Source organism: Mus pahari, chromosome 17, assembly GCF_900095145.1.
Source record: "Mus pahari chromosome 17, PAHARI_EIJ_v1.1, whole genome shotgun sequence".
NCBI classification, from domain to species: domain Eukaryota; kingdom Metazoa; phylum Chordata; class Mammalia; order Rodentia; family Muridae; genus Mus; species Mus pahari.
Window position 1 is genome coordinate 2,132,311 of NC_034606.1, and position 13,014 is coordinate 2,145,324.

At 39.5% G+C, this 13,014-nt stretch overlaps 1 protein-coding gene across 1 annotated transcript in view; it reads right to left on the minus strand.

Moving 5' to 3' along the window:
* Positions 1 to 13,014, minus strand: part of Stk3 (serine/threonine kinase 3) — a 246,765-nt gene that overhangs the window by 206,142 nt on the left and 27,609 nt on the right. Inside the window, exons 2-3 of the mRNA XM_021216579.2 lie at positions 4,938 to 5,018; positions 2,643 to 2,771 (exon numbers count right to left, since the gene is read on the minus strand). Of these exons, the coding sequence (XP_021072238.1) occupies positions 2,643 to 2,771; positions 4,938 to 5,018 (210 nt within the window). The remainder of the gene's footprint in view (positions 1 to 2,642; positions 2,772 to 4,937; positions 5,019 to 13,014) is intronic.

The following is a 13,014-nucleotide window of genomic DNA, read 5'->3' on the forward strand; positions in this document are numbered from 1 at the left end:
TATGAAGTGCCCCTCCTTGTCTNTTTTGATAACTTTGGGTTGGAAGTCGATTTTATTCGGTATTAGAATGGCTACTCCAGCTTGTTTCTTCAGACCATTTGCTTGGAAAATTGTTTTCCAGCCTTTTACTCTGAGGTAGTGTCTGTATTTGTCCCTGAGGTGGGTTTCCTGTATGTAGCAAAATGTTGGGTCCTGTTTATATAGCCAGTCTGTTAGTCTATGTCTTTTTATTAGGGAACTGAGTCCATTGTTAAGAGATATTAAGGAAAAGTAATTGTTGCTTCCTGGTATTTTTGTTCTCAGAGCTGGGATTCTGTTCTTGCAGCTATCTTCTTTTAGGTTTGTTGAAGNATTACTTTCTTGCTTTTTCTAGGGCATTATTTCCCTCCTTGTGTTGGAGTTTTCCCTTTATTATCCTTTGAAGGGCTGGATTTTATTCACAGCTAGGACTGTCTGTCTACAGGACCATGACTCTAGGACTTGAATGGGTCTAGGGATGCCAATGTGTTCAGACCCTAGTATGTCCCTAACTAAGACACCATGTGAGATAATTCTGCCAAAGAATATTCTTCTTCCTGCCTGGAGAGGGGACACTGGGTTTGAGAGGAACAGTCCTCCTGTATTGTTAGTTGATAAAATGGCATGACCAAAAGCACTTAGGGAAAAGAAAATGGCGTGAGGGTGTAAAGGGAGTCCATCAAAGCAGACAAAGTGTGGCAGCAGGAGCAGGAAGCTCTCTGATCATATTTTCTCCCATGCACAGGAGACAGGAAGAGAGAAGGAAACTGGGCAAGGCTATATAAACCCTCCCTCAAGACCTGATGATGCTTCCTCCACCCAGGTTCCACCTCCTACATCTCCTATATTCTTTCCAAACAGGAGACCTATGGAGGACAGGAATTTTTCAAACTACCATACCACTTATAGCCATGAAATAAATGATGTGGACTAGAGATTAGAAAGTACAAAAAAATAAGCCTGACCAAGACCAGAGGCCGCATAGCCCAGAGACCCTGAATAGAACCAAACGAGACCAGGAAAAAAACAAAAGTGAATTAAACCATTCCTAATGAACCCTATATACACATACCTATATACACATACACTGGAGCTTGGCATCATAGTCATCAGAGAGGCTTCATCCAGGAACTGACAGAAGCAAATGCAGAGACCCACAGCCAGACATTAAGCAGAGCTTGGGAAATCCTACAGAAGAGACTGAACTGACCATCAAGACGCCTGCACCAGGTCCTCTCTGCACATAAGGTATAGCTGTATAGCTTGGTGTTCTTGTGGGACTTCTAACGGCGGGCACAGGAACTGTCTCTGACTCTTTTGCCTGCTTTTGGGATTCTTTTCCTCCTACTGGGTTGCCTCCTCCAGCCTTATTAGGGTCTGTGCCTAGTCTTATTGTAACTTGTTATGCCATGTTTGGTTGACATTCCTGGGAGACCTGCCCTTTTCTAAAGGGAAATGGAGGAGTGAATCTGGGGGAGAGGGGAGGTGGAGGGAGGAACTAGGAGGGGAAGGAGAGGAAACTGCAGTGGGGAGGTAACATATAAGAGAAAACAAATTCTGAAATACAGACACCACTATGATGATGGTGATGAGGAGGAGGAGGAAGAAGAGTCACTGTTCCTCCCTTCAGACCTTTTAGCAAAGGAGAGCTATAGTCTCCTTTGCTAGCTCACCAGACACTGCACACACTGCTATTTATGCCCTCTGCATCCCTCACAGAACCAAGACCAGGCTACTTACACTGCATATAGAACCCTTTATCATCAGCCACACTTACCTATCCAACCTGACTCCCTGTCAATCCCTGACTCATAGTTTCTATTACATTAAACAAATGAATTGTTCTTCACCTCTCAAGATAAAATTCTTAATCTTTTATCCTTCCATTTCTCCACCAAAGTCTTCCTAAATTTCTGGACTGCCTATCATCCCTGGCTGAGAAAGATAACCCGCCCTCTTGTTCTTGTTATCACTCCAAGTACACACAAGTCAGTACCCACTACTCTACATCATGGCTGTATGTCCACGTTTTTTTCATTCCAAGTAGACCATAGCCCCTCAAGAAGAAAAATGAAATCTTAGATTTCTTAGCATTTCTGGATCCTGATATATTACTTGTCCAACAGAAAATGCTTTGTAAGTGCTTGTTGATGAATCAGATCTATAAAATAATTATATGCCAGATATAAAGAACATGTCCATCATTCCATTACTCAGATCAGAGGCTGAGGGAGTAAGATCCAAAAACTGAGGCCAGCCTAAGCTACAGAGGGAGTTCAAGGCCAGTCTTAGACTACACAGGAAACCCTGCATGGAAAAAAAAAAAAAAAGCAAAATCATGTAATACATAATGTAAAATGACTCACTAAATATCAAAAACTTAATATTCAACCATAAATTTGTCCTGAAAAGAGACAGGTTGGTTATCTCCCTTTCTGTATACATCCTTTTATATCATTCCTTTGAATAGCTCTTAAGTCCAAAGGATAAGTCTACACACTTATCCTTAGGCTCTTTAGTTTTGCAAGTCAGGAAAAAAACAAATAGGTAACAAAACATCTATTTTACTATGTAACTAATGAATATCATCAGAATAAACTCAAGGAAATAAGCTATTTTCATACCTGTCACATTGTTGCATTATGGAAATTTCTTTGATTATTTCCTGAAGATCTGACTCAACAGGTACTTGCTTAATTGCAACAACTTGACCAGATTCCTTATGTATTGCCTTAAAAACACTTCCATAAGACCTTAAAAGAGAAAACCAAGACATTACTTTTTTACATCAAGCATTAAAGACTACTGACATTTTTATATATATTTTGCATACTATATTTTCTAGCTTAAATCATCATTATAATGATAAAAAACAAAAGTAAGGGAATAATAAGTTCATGAAGGAGCATTACTGCTTGAATTACAAACTTAAAAGTTATCAAGTAAAACCACAGTGAGCTGCTATTTTCTTATGGGAGGAATGAGCAGGAGGCAGAGGAGACAGGAAGGAGGCAGGAGGCTAACTTACGGTTTGTCAGCTCAAATGCAGCTTAAGGAGATAGAAAAGGAAATCACAAGCATGAAAAGTAAGTTAAAGCAGTCCAAGTCTCAGGCTAAGAGGAAAGACTGATTCAAGCAGAAGCCCAGTGTACCTTTCACTATGAACCTTTTTGATTCTTTTAGGACAGGCTCTCATGTACCTTAAACATACTATATAGCCAAGGTCTTAAATTACCAAGATTGTAGATGTGCACAACACCTAACTACTGTAAACCATTTAACACTAAATTAAGAAAAGTAGGCAATCCTCAACCAAAGTCCCGCAAATGCGTCTTCAAGCATCATCTCTTCAAGAGAAAGACCATAGACTCATGGGTAGTCACACAAAAGGAAACAGAGGACTTAATCTCTACTCTACCTCTTGAATGTCTATCAACTAAATATTCGTATATTTTACAAAGCAGAAGCAACAAAGAAGGAAGTCATCTGTAATTTAATATGTACTCCAAACTGAGGTTTAAAACTACTGAGTTCTAACAGTACACCAGGTACTCTGACAGAGTTTTACAAGCATTAAACCTTCAAAATACCCTGGATTATGTTTCCCAATTTATAATTAGTGTGATACATTTTGTCATTTTGTAGTTATGTCTAACTATATCAGAAAAAGTGACATAAAAAAATCTATCTTATAATTTGTCAAGTTTCTGTCTTTGACCATATGCTTAAAAGGGAAAACTGCAAAGTATATCTTTGTTGTATGTGTGAGACCATAACTAAATTCAAACAGATACTTTACATAAGCATATTCACAATCAGGTTTGCTAATAACATTTAATCCCTTTCTAAGTTTTGTAACTGTCCACTTCTAAAAGACAAATAAAAACACATATATTTTTAATAGAGTCTACATACTCTGCAAATAAGTCTCCCATCAGAATTAGTTACTGTTCTGTGAATCCAAATAATCCAATAGGATTTCCTTTCCTATCCTTATCTGTGTACTTCTTCTGTCCAGTTGCAACCTTTTCCCTTTAATTTACCCAATAGAAACACTGCCCCTTCATTTACCCAATAGAAACACTGCCTCTTCGTTTACCCAACAGAAACACTGCCCTTCGTGTACCCAATAGAAACACTTCTCCCTTTGATTTCCTTTTATTTTTATCCGTATGTTTGACCCTTTCTGATAGATTTTTAATAGAAAACATCCCTCCTGTTTGATTTTATATGGATCTAATAATGTAAGCAGATTGGCTACTTTACTTTTAATTTTCTCCAAGGAGTTCATCTTTTAATGTGAAAATTCACATTGAGTGAACATTTTACTTTTTCCACCTTATGTATGGAATGTTATGTATTATATGGTCTTGCAAATTTAATTGTTTTATACTTATTATCTGCCTTTCTCCACAATCAGGTAATATACATTCCTATATCATTTTGAAACTATTAACAACTTGTCTGCCTATACATACTCATTTCCTCAAGATACCCTTTTCAAAGCATCTACTGGGCTTTTCCCATATAAAATGAGTACTAGGATGCCAAACATACCCACAGCCACTAGCCTAATAAAAGCAAAATTGTGAAGTTTATCAATGAGAATGTACAAGATGACCAAACCTATTACAAATCACTTTACAGTACATTTCTTGCTTCAGAGAGAGAAAAGGGGGAGGGAGGAAGGGAGAGGGGGGAAGGAAGAGAGAGAGAGAGAGAGAGAGAGAGAGAGAGAGAGAGAGAGAGAGAGGAAGGAGAGACTCATTTTTCTAAAAGACAGTGTTACAATCCATGCCTATCATAATCTGGTCTTTACAATTGGACACTGTCAGATTTCATGGTATTAATAGCACTCACTCCAGCAGACATACTCTGGTGAGAGACATCTAAAAGGTATTTTCACAGTTCTTACTCACCCTTCTCCAAGCTTCTCCAGTACATCAAAAACTTCTTCAGGCTGCTTAGTCAAACTGTCTTCACTCAGCTTTTTTAGCTTACTGATAAAAGTAAAAAAGAAAAATGCTTTCCTTAAAAGCTTTTACAAAAACAATGTAATAAGCAATATACTCAGGTATTCCAAAAGCAAGTACTATGGAGGGTGTATAGCAAACAGTCCCTTCCGAGGGATATCCCTTGTATGCCTAGCAACAGAATCCAACACAAACCTCTTCAAATCAGGTGCTGTGAGACTGCCATTCCTTTCCCTCATTCAAACAGACAAGAGAGCATGTTATTCATACGCTACTTCATGCATTGCTTTCACCCTCGTGCTTACACTCAACACATATAGTCATTTATATACTGTTAATAACGGAATATCCCACTTAATAAATGGGACAGATTCCAAGAAATACTTTAGATAATCTTAACACAATAAGAATACCGTGGAATGTATATATAGTCTATTATGTGGGCAGTATACACCAATTTCTACTATATCCATAATAAACACAGGAAAATTGGGTTATCAGAGAATATGGTAGAAGACATACATAGGTTACATTTTTGCAGTAAACATTTTATAAGTAAGAATATACTTAAAAATAATTATTAGAACTACACTACAATTAATACATAAACATAGTAATTTATTATCATGGCCAAGTAGTATATACTATACACAAGAGCATGTGTTACATATACTTTTATACAATTAGAGCATACTGGCTTGTTCATACCAGTACCAGCATAAACACTATGTGTTGTACTCAAAGATCACAGTGGCTATAATATCACTAAAAAATAGTAGAAAATTTTTAGCTCCATTATAATCTTATGAGGACAGTATCATGCATAATTCATTACAGATCAAAACAACATTATGCAGCACACTGCCTTTACAAGAATGTACCTATTACAGTAAAAATAAATATGCTATAATTGATTCTAATATGATTAATCACTAGCATTATTATGATATACTTTACATTCTTCAAATACAGAGAGACAGACAAACAGACAGTAGTCCTCTTATCGCTTTATTTATATAAGGACAAAAATATAGAATTCTGTCTACTACTACTACTGCCTTGCTAATTGAACGTGGTATCATACTGCCTTCTAAACAGTTTAAAGCCCATAGATAGCGCAAGCTGTTAGGCTTCATCAGAGAACTTCTTTTTGCAGTAGACAGTGGTTAATGAAGAGACAATAGTCAAAGTTCAGCAAATATGGGACTGGAGTGTTCTACCCCAAATGGAACAAAGCATGTGTGCCCCCACGCACCGGGTGGCTCAGGGAGACTTCCAAAGAGAGACTGGAAAGAGTGGAAGAGGCAGAGGTGGAAGACAAGTGCTATAAAGCAGTGCTGTCTGGGCCTGACATGGCTGAGCACTGATGAACTAACTCACGGTAGCTTTGGTCACCTGTACTAGATAAGGCCATCAACAGCGACTGAGGGAAGGGGATCACACTTCTCAATGGGGCAGCCACTGATAAGTTTTCCATGCTCCAGTAAATAACCTTCTACCCCTGTTCATGAAGACAACCCTCCTACCCTCCTTAGTGAGACAGATGGACAGGCACACACAAGAGAAGGAAGACTTGGTTAAAAAAAAAAAAAAAAAAAAAAAAAAAAAAGGCTTCAGTGAAAGGAGGTGTGGCAGGGTGATGGGGTGAATAGAAATAAATTCATTTTATATGTGTGTGAAACTGTCAAAGAATAAAAAGTAAATTTTTAAAAAACAATAAAAACAAAGATGAAAGAGGAAAATGTGCCTTCAAAGTAACTACATGAAGGAGAAAATAGGAATGACAAAAGACAGACTCAAGGAACACTGAAAAACAAGAGCTGAGGAGACACCTACAAAGAACACAGAAAGACAAGGGCCATATCCTTACATAGCTATCTTCTGTGCATAAACACATTATGTTTAGTGCTGTGTTCTCATTCTTACCAGTGCTCAGTAATTCAACCATATCTTATGTTTCATTTGTCTCCTTTGGTTTGCCCTACCTCAAGCCCCAGCATCTCCAACACCAGCTTCCCAGCAAGGCAAGGAAAGTAGAAATTGTCTAAATATAAGCCATGCTGTCCTGTGAAGAAACTGCAGTCCTAGGCAATGACAAGTAGTCTCACAAGCCTTGGTTGAATTAGATGTGACCCCTGCACAACTGCTCACCCAGAAGAACTCCATCCATTTCACTATCCTCATACTTCAGGATTCAGTCAGGTTCCATCCTGAGAAGGGTTCACTGTTTGGGACCCGGCTACTTTGAGGGCCTGAAACTAAGAACACCCAAAATGAGGGAGCCTGTGGGCATACTACCACAGTCTCTGGTTGGAAGACTGACCCACAGATGGTCATGGAGAAGAGAAAGGCCAGAAGTGGACACACTGAGAAGTTCAGACAGCAAAAAGCCATGTCAGGGAAAAGTACAACAGGCAATGGCTGCAGGCTGTACCAAAGTGAACTCCATCTGCTGAGGATACCGTAAAGACTCTCGTAGTAGTAGTACGATGAAATACTAGTTTATATACATATGCATGCATGTAAACATATATATCATACTTGTTCACAGGTATCAAGTTTAAGTCCAGAAGCCATTGTTCTATATTCTAATTTACATGATTCTAAAAGAACAAAAGTAAGTCTGAGTGTAAGCTCCTCGACAGACACTAAGCACAAGAGTGCCCTTAAAAGGCCAAAGAGTGTTAAATAAATAAATAAATAAATAAATAAATGATAAAAAATGCCAAGGAAACGAAAATCAACTTAAAGTTCTAAACCAAGTTAAAAAGAAAAAAAAGTCCTTGAAAACAGCAAAGATGAAGATAAAATGAGAAATTATCAGTCGGGCAGGAAAACAATCTTCAGCCTAAAACGAACTTACAACAATCAAGCAAGCTGAAACAGGATTGTAGGAGCCAATCTGCATTGCATGGTAAGACTCAATCTTAAAATGTCAAAAAGAAAAAAGAAAATAGGAGGCAGAGATTGTGCTGAAAGAAAGACAGATGGAAGCTGTGATCCAGCTCAGAAGTTAAGTGTTTGGAGCCTGAGGACCCCAGTTTAGATCCCCCAAAACCCACATCTATTCCTGGTAGACATGTTGAATATCTTTAACTCTGCCTGGAAAGAGACACTGGATTCCCCAGAGCAAACTACTTACCAAGAGTAGTCATATCAGGGAGACCTAAAAAGGTTTTCCAACAAACAGAAATGAACACACATCATACTAAACCATGAGAACATGGCAGAACTCAAAGAGAAGAGCATAGCGCCTAGGTCAAAAGGAGGAATCTCAAAGAAAGAGCCTGGTGCTGTTTTTCCATGAACTAGAACAATCAGAAAAAAATCCAAAATCAGTAAAGGAACAAAATAATAAAGGTTAAGAAAATGAAAGAAACAAAAAATACAATAGATCTGTGGGAAGCGAGTGAGAACACCATGATCCCTGTTTAACCTGAGCCTGCGCATGGACGATCCTGTACTGCCTGCTGAACTCTGACCGGATCCAGGAGAGGGGGGAGGGATTAGGTCAGAGGACTGAAAACAGGATGTGACCCGGGGGGGAAGGAGAATGCTGTGGGGAAAAGCTGTAAACAGTTCAGTTGGAGAAGGCAGTTGGAGAAAGCAGTTGAAGAAAGCAGTTGGAGTTAGTTGGAGCCGGGAGAGGGTTAGAGAAAGCTGTTGTGAGAGGGAGAGGAAAAAGCTGCTTGGAGAGATAAAGAAGAAATCTATTTGGAACCTTCCTTGGCGTTTGTGTCGTTTCCCCCCCTCCCCCCCCCGTCTCTGCTGGTTGGAGTTTGGGGGTTTGCGACATCTGGTGGCTCATTCGGGGAGCTTTTCTCCAGGAGCGGCTGATGAAGAAAAAGAAAAAACAGAAAGAAAAGGCCAACAAGAAAGTAGCAGAAAAGAAAGAAAAAGCAAAAGCCAAGCAGAAGGAACAGGAAGATTAGAAGCTGTTTGGTTGGCTAAGAAGAAAGAAGAGAAAAAAGAAAAGGCAGAAATTTTGGAACTCGTGCAAGAGATGGAACGAGAAGAAGGAGCTACGGGGGAGTTCCGTGGTGAGTAGGAATTAATCTAGCGCTACAAATTTAAAAGGCTCCCGGTAAAGGGACAAATTTAAAAGGCTCCCAGAGCAGGGACAAATTTAAAAGGTTCTCGGTAAGGAGACATATCACAACACGTAAAGATCCCGGTTTGGGGGACAAGTTAAGCTCCCGGGTTTAAGGGACAGAAAAGGGGGTAGAAAAGGATGTTAAAATGTAGGGTTAATTAAGGCAACATCTACTGTTTTTGACATTTAGTTCATGGCCTCCCCTAAAATCCCCAGGGCCAAGGCATTGTGGAAAGAGCAAATGCGACTTTTTTAAAATTAAACAAAAAGGGGGAATGGGAGTACAATTTAAGATTCTTTTTATTCTTAATTTTTTAAATTTGGATGGCCGGTGTACTGCAGATCGTCATTGCTCTCCACATGTTGCTAAATCTGTGTCTGTCCTATGGAAGGACGTCCTTACTGAACAATGGAAAGGCCCTGATCAGGTTTTGGTATGGATGGTGATGACTCAGGAGAGTTACAGGGGGATAGTGAAGGCACTTCCCCTACTAGTTATGCTGATAGTTATCCCAGATTTTTTGCAATGCCTTGTATAATGTATCCTTGAAGGGCAGTCTGTGCTTTTCTGTGGGAAATAATTGTAAACTTACTTCTGTATGTATGGTACCTCCCTTTTTCTTTTTAGTTAGTAATAGGCTAGTTCCAATTAGAATGTTCCAATTTCACATGCCTTTTGTCTCAATGCTGGAATGTCTAGACTCCCTGGCAATGGTGACCAGAATACCCACAGCCATACCCTGGCCTCTGGAGGTGCAGGAGGGTCAGCTGTCAGTGCTGTTAAGGACAGTTGCCATCATTACAGCAGTGATTGAAGATGCTGTGGTGGATGATATGCATGTGCAGGCGGGCACAGGCCGACCAACAACTGCTGACTCAAGCTATGGCAGCTAGAGAGTCAGGTAATTCGCCCACGTTTGGCTCAGTATGATGGGTCATAATCCATGACGGGTAAGACTCTCACATGTGCATACCAACCTAAGACAAGGTGGTGAAAATGAGTTCACCATACCAATGACGGGTAAGGATGTAACATGATTGAGGGCAACCTAAGACAGATGTGATCCCGGAACCATTTTAATTAAAAAGGGGGATTTGTGGGAAGTGAGTGAGACCACCATGATCCCTTTTTAACCTGAGCCTGCACACTTGGACAATCCTGTACTGCCTGTCTGCTGAGTCACTGGACTATCACCATGTACCCTGGCTGAACTCTGACCAGATCCAGGAGAGGGGGGAGGGGTCAGAGGACTGAAAACAGGATGTGACCGGGGGGGGGGGGGGAAGGGGGAGAATGCTGTGGGAAAAAGCTGTAAACAGTTCAGTTGGAGAAGGCAGTTGGAGAAAGCAGTTGAAGAAAGCAGTTGGAGTTAGTTGGAGCCAGGAGAGGGTTAGAGAAAGCTGTTTGTGAGAGGGAGAGGAAAAAGCTGCTCGGAGAGATAAAGAAGAAATCCGTTTGGAACCTTCCTTGGCATTTGTGTCGTTTTTTTTCCCCCATCTCTGCAGGTCAGAGTTCGGAGGTTTGTGACAAAATCAACTAAGAGATTTCCAAAAAAGATAAACTAAAATAGCCTAAAAAGGGGTAGAGACTCATTAAGTAAAACCAAGGGCTAATGATGAAACAATACAGCTAACCCCACAGAACTCAACAGAAAGAACTACAAGAGCCTGCACTTGAAGACCAACATGAGCTGGCTCTAGGTCACAGCACTCTGATGGTCATCAAACTCAGGCAGGAGAATTTGGGAGTGAATGGTACTTCCAATAGGCATGCCAAGGTCCATGGCACTGGCTAACGCCAGAGACCACATGTAAGTCCATGGTCTGTATTCCTGCAGACTTTTAAGGACAAAGAAGCTACTTTTACAGTGGTACTGATGACTGCAGACTCATAATTGAAGAGGGACACAGAGGCTTCTGCAATAACCTCTACAACCACCCTATCCCACCCCCAAAAACGTAACAGCTTAGACAGGAAGTCATTGAAGAGAACTCTTAAAACTTGCGATAAAAACACTGAAGTGTAGGTCTCCATGACTGATGACTTCTGTAGGGGATGCAGTGGGGAGGGACTCAGTTTTTTTCAAGTGGATGTACACTGAGAGTTTAACCATGCTTCAGTAAGTATATGGGCAACACAAACTGGACTTGGGTTTTTTGGAGGGCAGGGGGCAGGTTTACAAGGGAGGACAGATCTAGGAGGACTGGGAAATGAGTATGACCAGGGTATATAATATGAAATTCCCAAATTAATAAAAATATATTGAAAACATTTCCATAAGTAATAAAAATTCCTGACCTAGATAATGACAGCTATACTATATTGTGTGAGTTATATACAATTTTGCCACTGGGGCTCTCAGTTACATTACATTATAAATAAATATCATAAAAATAAATGCTTTAAAATGAATAAAATTGTAAAATCTGTGACTACTACAATTTTTCAGAGACAAAAACATAAGTATACACACACATATACACACACACACACACACACACGCGCGCGCGCGCGCGCGCGCGCACATACAAAAGCACAGATAAGAACTATCTATTTTTATCTACAATTAACTGGAAAGAAACCACAGACATGAATTATATACAAAATATATAAAGAACCTTATAAATATATACATATATATATTATAACATGTATACAAATATGAAAACAAAGCTTTAATGCAATAAAACACCATATAAAAGATGCAAAATATCTAAGCAGAAATTTCAATAGAGAAATACAATGAATGCTTAATATGCATATGAAAAGACATTTATTATTAACCATCAGAAAGTAAATCTTAAGCTGCAATAAGATACACTAACAAACATAGCATTATTTGTAACAGTATTAGAAAGGATATGGAACAAGAAGAAATATGGCTGAAAGAAATGCAAAATAACTTGCTCCCTAAGAAAGCAGCTTAGGTGGCTAGAAGAAATGCAAAATAACTTGTTCCCTAAGAAAGCAGCTTAGGTCTCAGCATGCTGGACACATTTATCATATGGTAAGCAATTCTGCTCCTGGGCATTTGCCTAAGAAAAATGAAAACATCACGATCAAGATGCAAATATTTTCAGAAACTTCACCCAAAACAACCCAAAACTGAAAAATTACAGGTGCCTACCACTAACAAGTGAATAATGGGAAATCCATTCAATATAATACTACTGAAAAAAAATACAAACTATTGATATATTCAGATCCTGAAAAACTTTATCTAAAAAAAAAAAAAAAATCTACATTTAATGGTTAAAAAAAAAAACTGATGATAAAAGGGAGAAATACTAATGATGGCAGTAGAGCAAGTTGGTGAGCTAGTGCAGGTGGGGACTCGACCACTGCTTCCACAGTGGAGAGGGAGGGTCAGGAAAACGCTGCCCACAGGACACTCCTGTCTGCGCGAAGCCTCCTGCAGTGGAGAGAGGAGTTTGACAAGGAACACAAAACAACACAAAACAAAATTACCAAAATGTACATGTGAGATGCTCAAGCAAGTACAACACTATTTGAGATACACTAGTAAATATAAGAAAACTGAAAACACCAAGCACAAGGAGATAATGAAGCACACCCCTGAAAAGGTGGACAGGAACAGAATCCAGGGCTTGCAGCAGACTGCAGAGGTACTGAGCACATCACTCCCAAAACAGGAGAATGGGGCAGCCTGGGTTACACGTGTGGTTCCATACTTGCAGCAGAAATGGAGGGGGTTCTCATATATTAATTTTAATTTGCTTTATCAAGTGAAAAGGTGATTCACCTGCTGTGATTTTAGAAGTTAAATTTGACATTTATACTACCCTAATATTTCTTACTCTGGCATCTGTGGATACATGACTCTCTTGGCCCCTTGTTGGGGTTAGGAAAGTTCATGTTGCATTCTTCACAGTTGCAGTGAGGTAAGGGATTCAGGAGAGGCAGAGACA